Genomic DNA, 21480 nt, shown 5'->3' with positions numbered 1-21480 from the left:
AGTCTGTCATTTGGTGTTAAAGAACTCTGCGGTGGAAGGGCAGTGAGTGGAATACAACTGTTGAGTTGTTACAAGCTCCCCAGAGGGTCTCTGATCTGCAGAAGGGAACCTAGGGTTGCTGGCGGCATCCAGGTCATGGGCTCCTTCTGTGGTTGTGGGCTTTGTTAGGGATCAAGGAGAGTTTTCCTCTGGTTTTGAGATGAGTTTAGTGTCGGGCAACCCAGAATGCTTACAGCCTGCCCTGGAGCAGACCCACGCTGCCCTGCGAAGTCCCTGTTCTGAACAGCAGTGGTAGCTGTGAAGCACGTGTCGTGATGCTGTTTGGCTGGCTGGCACCTGTAGAGTGGGCAGGCGACTGTGAGAGCATCTCCATCTCTCTGGCTTACCTGAGCATGCGGTGAAGTAAATGCAGTGTGAACCGGGAGGGTGGAAACATTCTACCCCCGGGATTTCTCGTCGTTACCTTGAAACAGAGAGCCTGACCCTGGCTCACAGGGTTGTCTTGGGGCCCGAGGGAGATGTGGGTGCCAAGGAACCGCCCTGCAGGGCCCATTCTGGGAGCCTGAGCGTCCTGCCCCGCGCGGTGCTGGCACTCAGAGGCCAGCCTGGTGGGTGCAGAGGGAGCTGCGGGACGAGAAGCAAGCGTGGGTCTCTCCTGTGATCTCCTCCTCCATGCCATCGTGTTCGAGAACGTTTCCTTTTAGGAGTAGTCTTGGAAATGGTACATGTGGGTACTGTTTAATTATAGTCTCATTTTTCCAGTACAGCTACTGAAGGTTTGTTTTTTTTCTTTAGCCACCCATTCGTTTCTTCAGAGTTCCTCCCAGGCTTCAATTTCCAGAGTTCGGAAATATTTTTAAAATACAGTTGTTCGTTTCTGAAACGTGGGCTCCGTGCTCCTTTGCGACGGCGTGTGGTGGCGCGCAGGGCAGCGGAGTGCCGTCCCCAGCTGTGTCCGCAGCCTGGTTTTGTTTTCCTTTGTCATTTCTTCCGGTCACCCACCTGCGGCAGACAGCGGCTTCTTCAGCTGCACGCACAACCTCCTTTTCCTGGGAATCCCGCTTCTCCGAACCTTTCTGGAGGAGATAATTTCAGTGCAGATAGAGCTGTATGCACAAAGATGTTTCTTTTATAAAATGAAAAATACGAGAGGACCTCGATGTCAGCTAGGGAACTCGCAGAAACTGGTCCACGTCCGGCTCCAAGGGGATATCCCTGTTCTCGTTGAACATGACGTTTCTAAAGCAAACTTGGTAAGAGAAGTGCTCGTGATAAAGGCCAAAGTGAGGGTCTCCCCTGGTGGCTCAGTGGTAAGGAATCCACTTGCCCGTGTAGGGGACATGGTTTCGATCCCGGACCCGAGAGGATCGCACCCTCTACGGAGCAACTAAGCCTGTGCACCGCAACCACTGAGCCCGTGCTCCGGAGCCCGGGAGCAGCCCCTGAAGTCCGAGGCCCCCGGAGCCTGTGCGCCACAGCGAGGACCCGGCGCGGGGAGAAGCCCACGTGCTGCAGCTGGGGAGGAGCCCCCTGCTCACCACGGCTGGAGAAAAGCTCACGCAGCACGCAAGACCCAGCGCAGCCCAACATAGATAAGGTTAAAAAAAAAATCACCATTAGTGTGCTAAAAAAAAAATAAAGGCCAAAGTGAGAGATTAAGTCACAATAACTAGCATCCGCATTAGAATGCGTGGAGGAAAGAACGGAAGGGAAGCCAGGAGCAAGTCTGTGGTGAGAAGACTCTGGAATTTTGGACCCGGAGGGGAGTGACCTGCTTTCTGTGGGTTCTGTTCGCCGTCTCCTGCAACAGGCCTGTCTTCTGCTGGAATCAGAATTGTGGGGAAGCAGGAAGAGCCTGTATCCAGCCGTGCCCTCGTGATTGCTTTTTAGATTCAGTCCTGTCGCCTTCTGTGGAACCAGCACTGCAGCTGGAGCCTGCAGTCTGAGCGGTATTCTTGGTAATCCAACGTTAAATCCTCAGGACTGTTACAGAGGAGTGTTTAAACAAATGGGATAGCACCTCTGCAAATGGATGAGCAAGGGATTATTAGGGAGCACTTCTTCTTTTCTTTTAATGTTTTCCTTCTTGATGTTGTTTCTGCTTCCAGGAAATTCAGCTGAGGTGGAAATGAAAACCCGGAGAGAAGCGAGAGAGCGGTGAGTGTGCAGCACTGGGTAAGAGGCCGCGGCGGGTCAGCTTCATGTGCCAGCGTTTGGCATTCTGGGCTGCCTCCTGTCCTCTTAGTTTCCTGCATCTGGGGAATAAAGCAGAAACGCGTAGGAAATGAACACTGGCCACACAAAACCAGGAGTCGATGCGGGTGTCCCGCAGCCTCCCTGCAGCCGTGGGAGGTGCTCCTGGCGTTGCTCTCAGGCGATCTGACTCGGGCGACGCGTCCCTTCTTTTGGCCCGAGTCCCCGGAGCGTGAGTTCCAGGCTCCCGCCTGGCCCGTCTGTCCTGTGGACCCCGCGCTGCAGTCTTGTCTGACTGCTGGTGGTTCTCCAGAGTGTGCAAGTGCACAGGCAGCGGCCCTGCCTTCCTCCTGTGGTTTAAAACCCTTCTTCAGAGTCGGCTCGTGGGAAGCGGCCCGCGCTCTCCCCGACCCCCTCGCCTCTGCCCTCACCCCAGGGTCCCTGGCCCTTCTCACAGCGCTGGCCGCGTGGCTGCACTGCAGCCCTGGCCATGTGGTTTCGAGGACTCCCTGAAAGGCAAGGAGGCAGCACTAACTAGGTGTTAGCGTGTGCCCGCTGCTGCCCTTGGCATCCGCGTCACTGTTTCTGACCCTACAAGGTGAGCATTCTTGTTCCCAGTTTAGGATGAGGAGCCTGAGGGGTCAGAGTTGCCTACGTGTCAAGCAGAGGCAGCACTGGGGTTTGAACTTGAATCTGTTGTTACTCTCACACCTGGATGCTTCTTGTTATTCTCTCTTGCCTTTTGAGGGCAAAGACTGTCTTAAATATCTGTACACCTGCTCCAGCCCCAGCTTTCTGGCATGTGATTGGAATTTTTAAAAATGTTCGTGGTTTAAGTGGATCGTTTACACCCTTAGCTTGCCTCTGTGGCCAACTGGAAACATCAAGCTTGTGGCTTCCTCTGTTAACTTGTTCAAGGTTCTCACTGTTGTTAATGCTATCGATGTTTTGCTCCTCTTGGGAGCTGCGACCCTTTGGATCCCTCGGGCTGAAATAAAGAAATAGAGACTGGTCTGGGATGTGGCGTTTCCGATTTTCTTGGCATCATGAAAGCCACCAGCATCATTAGAGGGAGCAGGCAGGGAAGTGGCACAGCTCACTGGAGCACATTTCGATCAGGGCTCCTATAAGGTTAGAAGAAACACTCCTCTCCCACTGCAGTATTCTCAAGAATCCCTGCCAGTGCGACCTTCCACTTCCGCCCTGATGATAATGGGTCTCGTCCCATCGGCATGCTGTGGAGGGGGCAGTAAGGACCTTCCCGCTAGTGCTGTCTTAGCTGAGATCTGAAGGGTGAGGCTTGGGGTGGGGTTTTGGGAGCGTGTCTACCCTTGAGGGGTAGGAGATGTGGCCCCTTGGAGCTACGTGGCTGGTGGACAGAGCACGGAGCTGGGCAGGTGGGGTGGGCGGTGGTGCTTGGCCTGGTCCTCACATCCTGAATTAAGAGCCCAGATCCTGTTCTACAGGAAGAGGGGCATCTCCAAAGGAGGGCAGGCTGGGACTAGACAGGAGCAGACTTGCTGATCTGAAAACCAGCCGTGGTTGACTGGAGAATGGGCTGGGAGAAGGCAGGGAGGCTCGGTGGCCCTCCTCAGCCACCCTTCTCATCTCTGACCGGCTTGCTTCTGTCCCTTCTGTTCTCCCATCTTCAGCTGCAGGCTTAGCACTCGCATGGGGCACTCCTAAGCTAATTAAACGGGTGCCCTCGGCCCCTTCCTCCCTTTGCAGGGCGGCAGCGAGCCTGAGCATCCATCACGCTGTCTGAGTGAAGTCGCATCTGGTGTTTACCTGTTAATGAATGTGTTGCCGCTCTGGAGTCCTTTGCTCCTGTCTGAGCTTGTGAATAATGAGACACGAAGTAATAGGAAAAAGTGGGAGAAAAAAGAGCTTAAATTAAGACGCTTATCTATAATGGGGATTCACGTGGGCTTCTCACGAAGTTCAGGGTGTTTTTCCTCCTGCCGGAGGTGGCCCTTGGGAAACACAGGTTAATGACCAGGTGATTGCCTGAATGGTGATATTGGAACCAGCTTGGGGACCACGAGGGTTTTGAGATTTGTAGACCCACAAGTCCACCTGTGGGTTTGGGTTGTCCCCACCCCCAACATTCTCCTGGGGGCTTGGAACCAGTCAGACGAGGGTTCAGATGGTTGCCCTGCCACGTACAAGCGGGCGAGGTTCTGATGTCCCACCGACTCCCAGCTCTGCCTGCGGATGGTCCTCCCAGCGAGGACAGAGAGTGTGAAACGCCTGGTACAGAGCGGCCTCTCTCAGGGCCCCCCCTGCCAGCCAGACAGTGGGTCCCCCTACTTCACTGACTGCAAGTCGAGCCCACTGAGCCCCTTTTTGGTTTGTTTATAGAATGTCTTTGCTAAAAATTGTCCTAGGGGTGCAAAAAGACCAACGTCGCAAGTATAGGTAAATGATAAAGGGCCAGTGTCCTTATCCTGGCGTGGGGCCGTAGTGTGGAACACGATTTCTCTTTCAATCCCGATGGTCAAGGACTGAAGAAGACAGCTTCACACACCAGCACGTTCTCCCTGAGTCCCCCGTGCCCTCGGCCTGTCACGCGGCGTCCGACTGTGGACTGTCCAAGAAGTCCTGCTCCTCACAAGACCAGAAGCAAGACAGCGAGGCGGAGAAGGCGTCGGGCCTGGCAAACAACTTTTCGCAAGGTAAGCCGCGCTTTCCCAAGCGTCGTAAACCTAGCTGAGATTTCCGGTTCGAACGGTAATTCACCCTCCTGCCTTCGTAGTGGAGGAGAGTGTAGCGACCTCTGACTGGTTACTGGATGAGAGGACCTCCCGGGAGGGCCCAAGCCCGTCGTTCAGACATCCGTTTATCGATGGAGAAACCTGCGGTTGTTGAAGGTGCTGGAGATTAGGGAAAAGTCGCCTTTGTTTTTGATGATGGCTTGCCGTTTCCTCGCTTATCTGGCAGTGGTGGTCTGGAAAGCGCTGTGGTCACGGATCCATCTGGTCAATTTCCTGTTATTTCTCTCAATCTCTTCCTGAGGCAACGTCGCTTTAAGACCCTTGGTTTGAATTGTACGGGTGCCCGAAAGGACCTCACCCCCTGTTTGGAGATTTTTGAATTTGATAAATCTGCTGTGTTTCTCTTTAGTGTGACCTTTGACCTTTGGGGTCAGCCCTTTGCCCTGCCTCTGACCGTGGAGCTGTGGGCTCAGCTGGCGGAATCATCCTCCTGAGGCCGTCCACCCTGAGCTCCCCTTACATCAGTCCTGATACCCCCTGCTGGGCCTCGGGTAGGGCTCACTGTTCATCATAAGTTCCAGGGATTGTTCAGACCCGAACAGAGAGATCTTCCCCAGTGAAAGGCCAGTAGTGTGTATCACAGGCTTTGCAGAGCACATGTCCTCTGCTGCACTGACTCAGTTGCGCTCTTGCAGCAGAAAGCAGCTGTAGAAATGCGTAGTGAATGAGTGTGGGTATGTTCCAGTGTAACTGTATTTACCTTTCAGACAGGCGGGGGCGCTTTGAGGCAGGCGCCCGCGTTTCCTGAATGCGTAATGAATGAGTGTGGGTATGTTCCAGTATAACTGTGTTTACCTTTAAGACAGGTGGGGGCGCTTTGAGGCAGGCGCCCGCGTTTCCTGACCCTTGCTCTAGACTCTGGGCCTCAGCTGACGTCCTCTGGTCCCTCACGTTTCCCGCGGCTTCTTTGCAAGGTGCCCAGAATGGACCCAGAGAACAAGTCAGACGCTTCCCTGCTAAAAGCTCTTTGTTGACACCTGATCATGTAGAACAAGGGTTTCAAAATTGTAAGACCTTTTTCTGGCAACAGAAACCGCCCCCCCCCCTTTTTTTCAGATGAAACTGATTATGTAAGAGATATATGAAATACATAAAAGCTAAAACTTTCCAGAGTAGAGCCTTTATCCCCAGTGGTTGCCTCTGAGACTCGCAGTAGGATACTCAGGGTGTGGAGGAGCACAGTTTGAAAACAGACCTAGAGCGTGATGTACGCGGGCTTGGCACAACGCAGGTGTCAGCTGGGCTCCTCCAGTAACCAGTCACCTGGGTGTGTCTTCTTTGCATTTCTGGCTGTGACCCTCTGCAGTTTGTGAGTTTCTGCTCTTGGTTTTCCTGTGATTTCTGGCCGCACTATCTGCCTTTCGACTTAGGTCAGATTGTAAATTATTTCCCTGTCCCTATCGCTCTCCTCCTCCTGCCCGAGATCCCTCCGAAGACGAAGACGGAATCTTTGTGGGAGGAGCTGACGGAGGTGTGGGGCCTAGAGAGGGCGGGGTTTACAGGGCAGCAAGTCTGATCCTTGCCACCGGAATATCTGCATATCTGTGATCCCTGTTCTTTAAAATCCGCCCGCTAAGGTGGCACCAGGCACTTCCTCTTCCTCTCCCAGCCTGTCCCTCTTGTTTTCACTTTCCACCCGCTCCACGACTCCAGCCTTGGTTTATTTCCAGTGTAGAGCCATTCAGGTATCTCTTTCACCCCTTATTCCTCCTGAGGACACATGACCTTGGGCCTCTCAGGTGGGTTTTCAGGCACTTTCCTGAATGCAGACAGTGCTCTCTGGAGCCGTCCTAAGTAACCCACGGTTAGCTTCTTGGGGTCTGTTTCTCTGCTGTCTCTGCGTCCGTTTTTCCTTTTGTCGTGTTCGTAGTGGAGCAGAGGGGTGATTTACACTTGTGCTTTTTCCGCTCGGCGTTGTATCGTAAGGTTTCCAACAGGTTACACAGCGCCGTTTCCGGTGGCTTTGCTCGGCGTTTATCGTAAGGTTTCCAGCAGGTTACACAGCATCGTTTCCGGTGGCTTTGCTCGGCGTTGTATCGTAAGGTTTCCAGCAGGTTACACAGCATCGTTTCCGGTGGCTTTGCTCGGCGTTGTATCGTAAGGTTTCCAGCAGGTTACACAGCGCCGTTTCCGGTGGCTTTTCTCGGCGTTGTATCGTAAGGTTTCCAGCAGGTTACACAGCGCCGTTTCCGGTGGCTGTGCCGTCGTCTGCTGAACGGCTGAGCTGCCGTTTTCCTTTTGTTTCCCTGTTGCTGAACATTTAAGTCATTTTCTAAAATTTCACAATTGTGAAAAGTGCTGCGGGGAATGTCTTTGAACATGAAGCTTTCCCCTTATTTCGGGACACTTTCTTGACCTAGATTCTATAAATTGTAACTACTTGGCAGAAGATGTGTATACTGTTGTTTTTGGTGCTTGCTTCTTGCAGGATGGGTTTTAAAGAATCAGCATTTGTCAGAAGGGTATTATTGTAAGAGGGACAGATAATTTTCTCCAGTGTTGTTAAGACAAGTATAGTGTTTCCTTCTGCCCAGTTAAGGCTGCATAATTAACGAGTGGTGTCCAATTCGACTGGGAATGTGTCCTTAAGCTGAAGGGATGATTGCAGCTTCCAGCCAGACTCAGAAGATGTGTTCTACCGATCGTTGCTGAGCGTTTTTGCCCCAGAAGCTGGCAGTGTGTGGCATGGATAAACCAGCAAGGAAGATAAGTTCCTGACTCACTCGGACCTGACCGGCTGCTGAGAGATTCGGGGGCAGCCAGGCAGAGGCGGAGGTGTGGTGCCGTGACGCCCCAGTGTACTGCAGGCAGAGTCCTCAGTCCGCCAAATGACTTGCCACACTTCTGGCATTAATAGGAGATAGCTGAGGATCTGGGAACTAAGTCCTCCCATAAACATTCAAATTCATGGCAAAATTACTATTTAATTAGGAAAAGATCTGTGACATTGTGCTACTTGTAAATGAAAGTCATTTTGGAGGAATTAAAACTGGGTCGTAACATTAGTATAATGTTTTAAAGCAAATGTTATCAAGACATGCTGAGTATGTCCTAATTGATGAATTAAAGGCGTTGGTTTTGCCTTTGTATACTTAATGTGATTATGCTGTAAACACTAATTCTAGAGACCTACCTTTGGACTGGAACTTTGCTTCCTTCGTTCTTTCTTAAAGTGAGACGTGGCAGAGGCTGAGAAAATAATGCGTTCTCGTTTTAGAAAATTCAGAAAATTTAAATTTTTATATATTGTCAAATATTATATTAAGATATAAAAGTTTTGAGAAGCCTAAGATCTACCACCTAAAGGCAACCTCTGTTAATATTTAGATGCATTTCCTTCTTTTGCATATATATATATCTTTCCTGTCTGCAAGTTTTTAAACAGAGTTGTGATTGTGCCGAATAACCCATTTTGTATTTATATTTTCCCATCATATTTTATGGTCTTCAAAATATAATTTTAATGGCTGTGTAGTACTGTATCATAATGGATATAATGCCGTTAATTTAATAATTTGAGTTATTTTCAATTCTGACTATTATAAAAAGTGCTAAGATGAACATTTCCATACATTCTGGTAAATGATTGTCAGCATCTCTGGTGGTCTCTTTAAATAGATTGCTGAAAATAGAATTATTTGGTAAAAGATATTGTAAAGAACCTCTCTAATGATTATTAATAAAATGGTCCCCAGAGTCATATACATTTATACCCACACTAACAGGATATACTTCTTGAGAGAGCTCTTCTTAACCATTCTCACTTGTGTTGGGGTTACTGTTTTGCCTTGTTTTTAAGTCTTAAATTAATAAGTGATAAATGGTTAACATAGTCCTTTCAAAGAATTAGTCTCAAAAATATCTGAATTTGTTATGAAAGTGGCTTAATCAACTCTTTAGCAATTCAGGCAAACTTGAAAGCAATCTTTTAGTTTCACTGAAAGGAAGATTTTAAATTAATATTTGATATTTAGAAGAATAAAAGGCTGTATTAGTGTTAGCATTAAAATTGTATGAAGTGTAATTTTTCCATGTGATGTAAAGTATCTTCTTCATGGAGCGCTGCAGAGAGTCATCACAGACAGGCTGTGGGCAACAGCTCAGCACGCCCATGCCCGGGGAGGGCTCTCTTAACACAGCCAGTATTTCTTAGAATTTCAGGATCACTGCATAGTTCATAAATTATTCAGTTCGTTGGGGGCTTCAGACTTTAAATTAAAAATACCCTCCTTCCTGTAGACTTACTGATGGAACATATACAAGAAATTCGAAGTTTGAGAAAACGTTTAGAGGAATCTATTAAAACAAATGAGAAGCTACGGAAACAGCTGGAACGACAAGGGACTGAATGTGACCAAGGTAAGGTGAACGTTCCCACAGGGCCGTGAGGGGTTCCTTTGTGACGCTTCTGCCTGGATAAGCATGCTGTGTATCGGGAAGAGCCTTGAACTTGTGGCCAGAGAGATTTCAGCTCAGATCCTGACTTCACTGCTTACTTAACCTTGCTGACTCTCAGTTAGCAGTGATTTATCTGTTAAGTGGGGGTAACAGTTTATTACCAGTTTATTAAACTGGTAATAAAATTCCCAGTTTATTCTGGTGGTGATGAGACTTACGGGCGCTAACACCAGTGGAGTGCCCCGCAGCCCTGGCACAAAGCGCCTGCCTGATACGTGTTTATTTCTCGGTCGCTGGGGGGTCTGCTATCTTCCACAGTCCTGAACCGTGAGTGGCTCCTCATTTGATTCCAGAAGCTATAGTGAGACAGATTTTGTTGTTGTTTAGTCAGGCGTGTCTCTCTTGTGACCCCCATCGCCTGTAGCCCACCAGACTATTCTGTCCATGGGATTTCCCAGGCAAGAATATTGGAGTGAGTTGCCATTTCCTGCTCCAGGAGATCGTCCTGACCCAGAGATCGAACCCGCGTCTCCTGCATTGACAGGCAGATTCTTTACCACTGAGCCACTGGGGAAACACACCACCCCCCAGTGAGATAAGATAGATATGTTAAAATAACACAGCAGAATTTTGTCTTTTGTCAATAACAGATTCTAGAAGCATGAGCGCTTTAGCGATCTGATAACTCCCACATGCCAGTCATGAGGGCGTTCCTCCATAACCACAATTAGCCCTGCGTGGAATATTCTTCCATGATAAACTTTAAAAATGCCTGTTTCTCCCATAGGTAGGACATTCACGTGGTTCAAACATTAATATCCCCGTCCTATACCATCAGTCCTGCTCTGCCTTCTCTCCTCCCACCTCTGTTAGTTTTCTCTCCACCCTTAGAGTGTTAGCGCAAGTACAGACGTGTGTTCTTATTCTCCTCATCACCTACCTGAAAAGCGGAATGCTTTATATCACTGTTGTGTTCGTCTTACCACTGAATACTCGGTTTTGGGATCTTTCCTTTTTTGCTCCAAAGGGAGTGTTCTTACCCTGGGAAGAATGTGTCTTGAGAGCAGCTTTGGGCACAGCTTTGTCTGCAAGCTGGCCTGGCCTGGACTGGGACCCGCCTCTTCTATTAGCATCGTGACTTTGGGCATTTCTCCCCTCCTTCCCCATCTTCATTATCTTATAAAACGGGGTCGTTGTGAGATTAAATGAGACGCTATAAATAGGGCCTTGCTCAGCACCTCACTCAATAGATGGTGGTTTTCTTCATTACCATCAGTTTTATTTTACTGTTTTATTCTGTATAACATGATCAGTGTAACATTACAAAGCTCTGCGGTGGGTGAGGACCCCTCATGTCATTGCCATTGATAGTGAGGAGAAAAGTGGGTTCTGGAAAGATGGGGTCTCATTGCCATTGATGGTGATGAGAAAAGCGGGTTCTGGAAGGATGGAGTCTCATTGCCATCGATGGTGATGAGAAAAGCGGGTTCTGGAAAGATGGAGTCTCATTGCCATCGATAGTGATGAGAAAAGCGGGTTCTGGAAAGATGGAGTCTCATTGCCATTGATAGTGATGAGAAAAGCGGGTTCTGGAAGGATGGAGTCTCATTGCCATTGATAGTGATGAGAAAAGTGGGTTCTGGAAGGATGGAGTCTCATTGCCATTGATGGTGATGAGAAAAGCGGGTTCTGGAAAGATGGAATCTCATTGCCATCGATGGTGATGAGAAAAGTGGGTTCTGGAAAGATGGAGTCTCATTGCCATTGATAGTGATGAGAAAAGCGGGTTCTGGAAGGATGGAGTCTCATTGCCATTGATAGTGATGAGAAAAGTGGGTTCTGGAAGGATGGAGTCTCATTGCCATTGATAGTGATGAGAAAAGCGGGTTCTGGAAAGATGGAGTCTCATTGCCGTTGATAGTGATGAGAAAAGTAGGGTTCTTGGAAAGATGGCAGTCTCATGTGCCATTGATAGTGATGAGAAAAGCGGGTTCTGGAAGGATGGCAGTCTCAGTTGCCATTGATAGTGATTGAAGAAAATGGGTTCTGGAAGGATGGAGTCTCATTGCCATCGGATAGTGATGAAAAAGAATGGGTTCTGAAAGATGGAGTCTCATTGCCGTTGATAGTGAGAGAAAAGCGGGTTCTGGAAAGATGGATCTCTTTGCCATTGCAATGGTGATGAGAAAAGTGGTTCTGGAAAGATGGAGTCTCATTGCCATCGATTGGAGAAAGTGTCTGAAGATGAGCCATGCATGATGATGAGAAAAGGGGTTCTGGAAGATGGAGTCTCATTGCATCGATAGTGATGAGAAAGTGGTTCTGGAAGGATGGAGTCTCATTGCCATCGATAGTGAGGAGAAAAGTGGTTCTGGAAAGATGAGTCTCATTGCCGTTGATAGTGATTGGAGAAAAGTGGGTTCTGGAAGATGGAGTCTCATTGCCATTGATGGTGGAGAAAAGCGGGTTTGGAAGGATGGAGTCCATTGCCATGATGTGATGAGAAAAGCGGGTTTCTGGGAAAGATGGAGTCTCATTGCCATCATAGTGATGAGAAAAGTGGGTTCTGAAAGATGGAGTCATTGCATTGATAGGGATGAGAAAGCGGGTTTGGAAGGATGAGTTCTCATTGCCATTGATAGTGATGAGAAAAGTGGGTTTGGATAGGATGGAGTTCATTGCATCGATAGGATGACAGAAAAGTGGGTTCGGAAGATTGGAGTCTCATTGCCGTTGATATTTGGTGATGAGAAATGGGTTCTGGAAACGATGGAGTCTCATTGCCATTGATGGTGAAGAAAGCGGTTCTGGAAGGATGAGTCTCATTGCCATTGATGGTGATGAGAAAAGTGGGTTCTGGAAAGATGGAGTCTCATTGCCATTGATAGTGAGGAGAAAAGTGGGTTCTGGAAAGATGGAGTCTCATTGCCGTTGATAGTGATGAGAAAAGTGGGTTCTGGAAAGATGGAGTCTCATTGCCGTTGATAGTGATGAGAAAAGTGGGTTCTGGAAAGATGGAGTCTCATTGCCGTTGATAGTGAGGAGAAAAGTGGGTTCTGGAAGATGGAGTCTCATTGCCATTGATAGTGATGAGAAAAGTGGGTTCTGGAAAGATGGAGTCTCATTGCCATTGATAGTGATGAGAAAAGCGGGTTCTGGAAAGATGGAGTCTCATTGCCATCGATAGTGAGGAAAAAAGTGGGTTCTGGAAGGATGGAGTCCGTGGCAGCACCCGCATCTCTGGTCCCCAAGTCCGCTCTCTAGTCCGGCATAACCATCAGCCTGGAAGGACATCTTTTCAAAGTGCTGTGTGTGGGCGGTGTGCAAGGCAGAGAGACTGCTTCCATCTCTCTCTCTCCCCCCGCTGCCCCTCTCTCTCCCGACTGCCCCTCTCCCCGCAATCCTGCATCCTCCCCTCCTCCCCATCTCACTCCAGGGAAATTGATTAATCTGAGTTATTAGTCACATCACACACAGGAAAGAGACGCACGCCTGGGCCCACCGCAGTTACTCGTGGTAATGCCCGAATTAGATTCTGTCTGTTTTACATTTTCCCAGGCAAATCCAATCGTAGAATTATTTGGGGGGCTCAAATGGCCACCAGCTACAGTGGAGCAGGCAATTGCTCTGGAGAGTAATTCGCTCTGATGGGAAGGTTTACAGAAAGACATTCGTGAAGTATTTATGCTGGCAGAGAGACATGCTGCTCTCGCCGTGTTGCCACAGTCCCTGAAAAGACAAGGAAATGATAGTGTTTCGGCCTCCCCTGCTGTGAGACGGTTGTCCTGGGAGCAGGTCTGAGAAAGGCACAGCTCCTTGTAATGTGGAGGTGGAATATCGCTAAACCTGTCACCCTCGGTGTTAGGTCTTCCGGCTTGTCGCCAGTTACACAAGCTTCCAGTGATGATGCTCAGAAGAAAGACGGGTCTCTTAGCATCAGAAGTGGACCCCGCCAGCTCAGGCTCTGTCAGAAACTGTTCCTTGGCCCCATTACCTCTTTGAAAAGTGACCGCCTTAGCCGTGGTCATGGAAGACTTCTGGAGAAGCTTAGCTGCTCATCCAGGTCGTTCTTTGGTCCTCTTTTGGCTCCAGCCGGTCATCAGTTGTGTGTTAACATGGTAATAGTGAGTAATATTAGCATCGATCGTTTTTATTGAGTTCATAGAGGGGTAGGGAAGTTAGGTGACTTGCCTGAGATCGTGCAGCTATTAAGAAGCCAGAGCTGAAGTTCAAACCCAAGTGTCTCTAAGAGGACACCAGAGTTTACAGGGGAGCGTGGAGGAAGATGGTGGGGAGAGAGGGATGTCAGTGAGAAAAGATGACGCTGTAACTAGGGAATCATTCCCGTGAGGAAGAGGCAGTGCTTGTGCAGCAGAGCGAGCGAGCTCTGGCTGCTGGAGACGCAGGGCCAAGCCCTCCTCCCGGGGAGTCTGAGTGCTGCGTTGCTGCTGTTTATTCGCTAAGTTGGGTCAGACTCTTCTGTGACCCCGCGGACTGTAGCCCTCTAGGCTCCTCTGTCCATGGGGTTTCCCAAGTAAGAATACTGGAGGGGGTTACCACACAGGTAATCAGTTGTGTATCAGGGTGTTTTCAGCTGCAGGTAACAGAACAGGAGTAAGAAGCTGGTACAAACAACGGGGATTTTTGTTTTCTTATAGAGCAGGCAGTCCAGGGCAGGCAGTTGTAAGCGGGTCTTACTGCTGATTGACTGGGAGCAGAGCGTGGGGTTAATACCTGTGGGGCTGCTGCCTCCCCTCCTCTCCGGACGGAGTCCAGAGGAGGGAATGGAGCAGGTGGGGCTTGCTCCTCCCCCTCCTTCTCTCTTCATCCGGGCGGAAAATCTTTCCCAGAAGTTCCCAGCAGGCTTCCTGTCAAACCTCATCGACCAGAAGTGGCACAGGACTGTGCTCTAGCCACCCCGGAGGCTGGGAGAGCAGGTGTCTGGCCCTCGGGCTCTGCGGTGTGGTCGACTCCATCAGTAAGGACGGCAAGGGAGGCATCTGTCTGCCACGTGCAGAAAGCACCTTGCGCGGCGGGTGCCCTGCAGGCATGTGGCTGCGGACAGGAGCCGTACACGTGGTGCGGGCGTGGGCGGTTCAGTGCGCAGGGAGTGCTGACCCAGAGCGTCGGGGAGCTGTCCGGCCAGAGGAAGGGCTAGGATTTCAGGAGACAGACTCGAGCCCGGGCAGGTGTCTAGGGATGAGGGAACTGATCAGAGTGCGTGAGGGACCTCAGACCCAGTCTGTCTAGCTTTAGAGCCTGGTGTTTTCAGTCTGCACGCTGGGGCAGTGAGCTTGAGCTATGAGTTGAAGGACGAGTGTGATTTCAACAGTTGAGCAAGGTGGCAGGCTCTCTGGACAAAGGGATACGTCGTCCAGTAAAGCATGTGTTTAACCATGAGGTGTGTTTGGAGCACAGGGTGGCTCGGTTGGGCTGAGGGTCTAGTGTGAGAAGGAGTGGGGTGGGCTGTGAGGTTCGAGCTAATAATAGAGACTTGACGTTTGGACCTTGTGTTTGGTTGTGTGATTATCTTTCATGGTGGTGGTGCCATCAAATGGTTTTGAGCAGAAAAAAATAAAGAGGAAACCACGAACGGGCTGCGTTTAGGACGATCATTTTGTTGGCTGAGGCCATAGGGCCAAAATACGGCTGAACCACAGGGCAGAACAGAGCGGGCCAGGGTGTGTGGCCTGACTGTGGAGTGGAAGAAGACGCCTTTGGGCCGGCTCCCAGGTTTTCAGCTCGGGTTGGGGTAGTGGTGAGACCATCCACACAGGCAGGAAACAGGAGGGAGGGTGGGAAAGGTGAGGTGTGGACCGGAGCCTCGGTGGAGAGGTCCCCAGAGGGCTCGGCCCTCAGGAGAGAAGTCATGGAGGCTGAGATCACCACCCGTCTCCTGCCCGCTCCTCCTCTGTCCTGCCCGAGGGCAGGTAAGATGTGGGGAGTCCCCTCCGTCTCCTCTTTCAAACTCACTCTCCTTTCCCTGTGGGCTCTGGTAGCGTCTTACGTAGTTCACAGGAGTACTTTTCATGATGTGTTGTGTTTCCTCATTATTTAAAACTGTTTTCTAGAAAGTTCCATGCACTTGGGCCTGAAGACCATCCATAAATTGTGACTTCTGTGTGTTTTTATAGGTTCTTCAAACGTTTTGGGTTATGGTCCAGAGGTCCACAATTCTCTGACATCAGAAGTACGTTTCCTGAGGAAGCAGAACCAGGCCCTCAATACGATGCTCGCTAAAGGATCCAGAGGTAAAAACTAGAGGTACAGCCGGGAGCCCACAGGCCCCTGTGATGTGGGAAGGATGCGGATGCTGGAGTTGGACCAACCTGCGTTCAAGTCCTGTGGCTCTGTGCCTTCGGGCCGGTCACTCAGCCTCTCTGAACCTCAGTATCGTTAGCTGTAAAATAGGAGCTCTTCATCGGGCTGTTGTGACAGCTAAGCTGTAAGGGCCTACAGCGGGTTGCCTCCGTGGGGCTGAGGAAATGTTTCTTCACTTGTCACCCTCCCCTCTGTGCAGCCGCCTCTCACTCAGGTCACAGCGGAAGAGAGAGGGCTGGAAATATGTTACTCCCCAAATTTCAGAGACTTTCTACTACCAGGAAAGCTTTTCCAGGATTTCTTTTGTGGAGGTTTAGTCACTAAGTCATGTCCAGCTCTTGTGACCCCATGGACAGTTAGCCCGCCAGGCTCCTGTCCCTGGGATTCTCCAGGCAAGAATGCTGGAGTGGGTTGCCATTTCCCTCTCCAGGGGATCTTCCTGACCCAGGGATCAAACCCAGGTCTCCTGCATTGCAGGCGGATTCTTTACTGAGCCACCAGGGAAGAGGACAGTGTTTCTCTTCTTTCCATTCCTTCTGTGTGGAGCTTAGCCCTCAAAGAGGTTTCACTTGTATTTTCTGACAATGCATAAAATGCTTCCGGAATGACGTGATTATTAGTCCTGCCCTACAGGTGAGCACCTGAGGCTGGGGAATTGACTGGCCTGCGGTCACAGGGCCAGAGGTGGTGGAACCGGAACTCAGGCCATCTTATCCCATTTTCACTAGAGATACTGACTTAAGAGATGAAACTGGGGCTTCCGCAGATCATTCATTCATTTGGCAAACACCTCCTGGTGCCTCTTCTGTATCGCAGCCCGTGTAGGTTCTGATTCAGAGTTGAGTGGGACCTGATCCCTTTCTGCAGGGGAGCTCACGGTCTGACGGGAGAGAGAGCCAGGCGACTGTGTCAGACCAAGGTGAGGATCAGCCATCATAAATCCTCAGGGAGAGCGGGACCCTGGGAAAGGCATCCTGACCCAGGAGGAGCTGGCCTTCAAGAGCTGAGTCTGGGATATTAGTAGGGATTAGCAGAGGTGCCTGAGGTTTAGAGGGCTTCCCGGGTGGCTTAGTGGTAAAGAATCTGTTTGCCAATGCAGGAGACGCTGGTTCAATCCCTGGGTCAGGAAGCTTCCCTGGAGAAGGAAATGGCAACCCACTCCAGTAATTCTTGCTTGGGAAATCACAGGGACAGAGGAGCCTTGCAGGCTGCAGTCCGTGAGGTTTCAAAGAGTCAGACGAGACTTAACAACTTAAACAACAGATAAGGTTCAGAAGAGCCGGGGCATTTTAAATAGAAAGAAGAGGGTGGATGGAGGCCCAGGGGTTAGAGGTGGGGGTGGAGTCTGGACTGGTCCAGAGTTGTAGGAAGCTCAGTGTGGTTGCAGCCTGCGGGGAGAGGAGAAAGCTTGCTCAGAGATGATCAAGTCATGGTTAAGAGTGGAATCAGAAAAGCTGGATCTGAATCCTGGCTCTGTCAGTTACTGGCTATGTGACCTCGGCAAAGCCTTAGTCTCTCTGATCCTTAACATCCTGTCTGAAAAATAGAGAGTAAGCCAAGTGCCTCCATGGAGGCCTACTCTGAAGAGTAAGCAGGAATGGTACACAGGAAGATCTCAGGGTAACAGTGAGCTCTGTGGTGATGTCAGCCATTGGCAGCACTGGCAAAGCCCGCAGCCGCCGGCGCACTGGCAGCCATCAGTGTGCTGTGAGGCCCTGAATGGAGCCTGTACCTGTAGCTCAGTTACTACTCCTGGCCACGCACATGAGGAAACTGAGGCACAGAGAAGTAGAGTCTGGCTGAAGCTGCTGCGGTCAGTAAGCAGAGGAGCTGCACCCGAGCACGCCCCTCGTCTCCAGGCCTTGTGGGGGCCGTGTATCCCTGAGCCCCGGTGCTGCTTGTCCCTTGGGAGCGCTGGCCTCCGGGCCTGGCGGTGGTGGCTGAAGGGCCGTCTGCACAGCCCGCTGGCCTCCCAGCGGGCCTCTCAGACTTGCCCAGCACCCATCGCCAGAGTCTTGAGCCCCGTTTCTTGCCTCTGTCTCCAACGTCTGCCCAGTTTTTGCTCTGTGAAGGCACAGTAACTAGGTTGGCACAGCCCATTATTTAATAGAAAATTAAACGGGCTCATCTCATCCCAGTGACGTTTAACCTGCAGCCTTGATGTTGACAGATTTATCTGCCCAAAATGCATGAGATAATTGGAATACCACAATCACAAATGCCAGATGAAATCTCCTTCTCTCCTTTGTATTCTTGGCGTGCTCCGGCTAAAGTGCTGTATTTGCGTAATGAGGTTGGGAAAAACAAACGGTGTCTCCTCTCAGCGGCGCTTCTCTGTGCGTGCAGATAAACAGAAGGAGAACGAGAAGCTGCGCGAGGCCCTCTCCAGGAAGGCTGCCAGCCTGGAGCACCTCCAGGGGGAGCTGGCCGCTGTGCAGGCGGAGAAGGAGCGGCTGCAGAGAGAGGTAGACGGGAAGGAGAGAGAGAACCAGCGGCTGCTTCAGGAGGCATGCCACGGCCGCAGGGCGCTGAGCAGGTGGGGCCAGGGTCCTCTGCCCGGGGACGGGTGCAGTAAGCACACGACACACGGCATGGCAGGTGGGAATGAAATGAGAGGAGGAAGTCATCTGAGTCAGGGGACAGGGCCTGGGGGCCAGGTGGCTCTGTTTCATCCCGGGAGCATCAAAGCCAGCCTCTGCAAAGGTGCTGTTGAGCAGCCACTGGAGGCAGTGAGCGCGTACACCCTGTGGAGCCTCTGGAAGATCCTTCTCTTTGGAAAGGATGAGGGCCCGGGGCGGGGTGTCCTTGGCCTGTGCAGGGCAGAGCAGGGGGCCCTGCTGGAGGAGGGGTTGGGATGGAAGAGGGCCCTGGGGCCTGGGAGGACCTTGGCTTTCATGCTGAGTGACTGGGAAGCCACGGGCGATTCTGCACACAGGGTTGACACGCGTCTGACTCGGACTCTGAGCCGGTCATGCTGACTGCTCCTCCGCAGGCCCCTCTGTCCCTGTGGTCTCCATCTCGTCCCGTGGGTCTCAGCAGCCCCATCAGCTCTCCTGATTCCCCCTGACCTTTAGTTCCTGAGGTTGCCCTGCTTCCCCAGCGCGGTGCAGTGATCCGTAAGCTCACGGTCTGTGCCTTCACAGCCCTGCTTCTCTCCTGAGCTGGGCACCCCTGGGTGAGACATAACCATTCTGCGTTTCACTTCCTCACATTCCTGAGTTGGGCATTCGTAGCGCGTCCCTCTTGGGGTGTCTGTGAGGATGACCCAAGACCTCAGATGTCAAGGGCTGGGCCCGGAGGGGCCCTCAGGATGCACCTCAGCACGCCAACAGTCTCGGCCACACTCTCCGGGTCACGGTGGGACTGCCTGCCCGCCGTGTGAGACTAACCTCTCCTCCCCGTGCCGGCGGGGCCTTTGCAGGCTGCAGGAGGAGTCGGTGTTGAGGCAACAGCTGCTCTTGCAGAGCGACAAGCTCCTGAGGGCCCTGCGGGCGGAGCTGAAGGTGTATGAGAAGCTGGACCAAGAGCAGCGGAGGCCGCGAGGTACTGGGCACTCTGGCCGGGCGTGCTCTCCTCTCCACCAACAGCAGGCTGGCCCTTCTGTCCTCAAACCCCAGGCCTGCCTCCCTGGTGGAGCAGGTCGACTCTGAGGCAGGCTCTCCGGCCCACCCTCCTTCTGAAGCGGCAGCAGGAAGCAGGGAAGGACTGAGGCTCGGGAGCCCAGCCGGCTGAGGTCTGGGTTCTCACAGCCTCGCATGCCCCGGCTGTGCCTCCCGTAGTCAGCTTGCCGCTTTGGGCCTCTTCCTTCTGCTGCAACACACGTCTGCTACTCTCGGTTCTATGCAGTCATGAAAATTAGATGCGATCATTTATTAAACGTCCTAGCACAGTACCTGGCACGTAGTAGACACTTGAGAAATAACAATTTTCCTGCGAGTGTATTTTTTTTTTTTTGGCCCATTCATTCAGCGGATAATCATGGAGCACCTGCTGTGCGCTGAGCATTGCTCTGGAGATGGTTGCTGGTCTGCACTCTGTCCTAGAGAGATACCGGGTCAGAGTGACTTGACTGTAAACTCTGATGTTTTAGAATCAATTTTGAGGTGTGGTGGGGGGTTTTGCTGTTGTTGTTGTTTCTTTTTCAACTAATTTTCCAGATGGTTTCTCCCTATTGGAAGTTTATCTAGAAAAGGGTCACCTCTCAGCTTTCATTTTCTCCTCAAGTTGCTCTTCTTATTCCTGCTGTTGTGCCTTTTTAATACACTGCAGCTCTGAAAATCACCCCCTTTCATTCTATAATTCCAGTCCAAATAGATTTTATTACTACTAGACATAATTTCGGGGTTTGGTGTGCAATTTGCTAGGCCTTAATGGCCAGAAGCGAAGATTAATTTCCAGCTCTTACTTAGCCTGTGGAATAGCAGCAATTAAGTCTGCCGATATTTTTGTTTTGAAAGTCGAGTTGTTATTTTCAACTGTTCCCAGTCCTTGGGCGGGGGAGGAAGGTGGTGGTGGCGGCGGGTGGCAAGCACCGTCCGCTCACGGCTGACCTTTGGCAATGGACGGTGTTGAGGTTTCCCTTTGCTCACGTTCGCAGAGGCCGGTGTGGAGGCGTCAGGAGAAGGCTGGAGGGGCCAGGACCTCCTGGGCCACCTGCACGGCCTCCTGGCCGAGGTCCAGGCTCTGCAGGCGTTGCTGGAGAAAAGCATCAAGACCAACATGACGCTGCAGAGCTGGGTGGAGGAGCGGCTGGTGCAGGACGGGCAGAAGGCCCGGGAAGCCGCTCTCGCTTTGGCTCTGCAGACCCTGTCCGCCCCCGAGCGGCCCCTGCCGCTGGACGAGCCAGGTACTGTCCTGCCTCCCCCCACCGTCTGAGACACAGCCCTGCGCGTCTGTGCGGGACACTTGAGCTTCTGAGTCCCACCCTCGCCCCACAGGGGTGTCCGCCCACTGACAGCAGACTTGCCGGACCCTGGGAGCCTGGGGCCTGACCGCCAGGAAGCTGTCACCTTTGGCAAAATGCCGTCGTCTCTGCCTGGGGCCTGTGGATTCTCAGGGCAGCCGAGTCGTGGCTTCCAGCCACCTTGCTGCCTCCCACCCCCCACTTAGTCCTGTCCACATCACCCGCTGCTGGAAATCCATTTTAGTCCCTTTTACCACCTTTAAAAGAGGTTCTACGCCTCTTCCTCCAGCTGTCAGCGTCTCAGGATCTGAAAAGCTTCCTGGCAGTTTTGGACGCTGGTTCTGTTTGGCGTTTTCTTGCCGGTTTTTTGTCTGGCCTTGCAGAGGCTGTAGAGGGGGCAGGGAGAGGATAAACTGGGCTCCTGGACCCTCTGTCCCCTCCCACATAGGTCCGGAAGACGCCGGCAGGGGCTCAGGCTCAGAGCAGTCAGCCAGGCCAGCCTCCTTCTCTCTTCATGAGGGAACCAAACTCAGAGGGGGCAAGAGACTTTCCAGAGTTACCGCCGCACGTCGGTGGCAGGGCTGGAGCTAGAAATCATGCCCAGCTCCGAGGCCACTGTCTCTGAAGCGCCGCCTGGAGGGCCTCGGGGGTCTGGGGTCACCGTGCTCATGCCCGCAGGGTGGGTGTGTGCCTCGGGGGCGGGGAGTAAGGAGTTTATACTTACACTCTACTTGGATTGGGACTTACACCTCTCGCCTTTAATTTAGAAAGTTACAATCTCTCAGAGACCACCCAGTCACCCAGCCTTGGAACTTGCAGTGGCTGACTCACGGGTTCCTCCTTGGGAAGGGTTTTAAAATTTGAACCAAAAAGGTGCTGTGACAATGTGGA

At 51.6% G+C, this 21480-nt stretch overlaps 1 protein-coding gene across 10 annotated transcripts in view; it reads left to right on the top strand.

Annotated features, from left to right (window-relative positions):
- CDK5RAP2 (CDK5 regulatory subunit associated protein 2) overlaps nucleotides 1-21480 on the top strand; it is a 184244-nt gene that overhangs the window by 143840 nt on the left and 18924 nt on the right. For all 10 annotated transcript variants that reach the window (XM_059889004.1, XM_059889002.1, XM_059889006.1 and 7 more), the window contains 7 exons: nucleotides 2109-2157; nucleotides 4696-4868; nucleotides 9207-9326; nucleotides 15500-15616; nucleotides 18033-18222; nucleotides 19108-19229; nucleotides 20284-20532. In XM_059889004.1, the coding sequence (XP_059744987.1) occupies nucleotides 2109-2157; nucleotides 4696-4868; nucleotides 9207-9326; nucleotides 15500-15616; nucleotides 18033-18222; nucleotides 19108-19229; nucleotides 20284-20532 (1020 nt within the window). The remainder of the gene's footprint in view (nucleotides 1-2108; nucleotides 2158-4695; nucleotides 4869-9206; nucleotides 9327-15499; nucleotides 15617-18032; nucleotides 18223-19107; nucleotides 19230-20283; nucleotides 20533-21480) is intronic.

The sequence above is a fragment of the Bos taurus genome, chromosome 8 (genome assembly GCF_002263795.3).
Source record: "Bos taurus isolate L1 Dominette 01449 registration number 42190680 breed Hereford chromosome 8, ARS-UCD2.0, whole genome shotgun sequence".
Taxonomy (NCBI): Eukaryota; Metazoa; Chordata; class Mammalia; order Artiodactyla; family Bovidae; genus Bos; species Bos taurus.
This window is presented reverse-complemented; position numbering and strand designations above follow the sequence as displayed.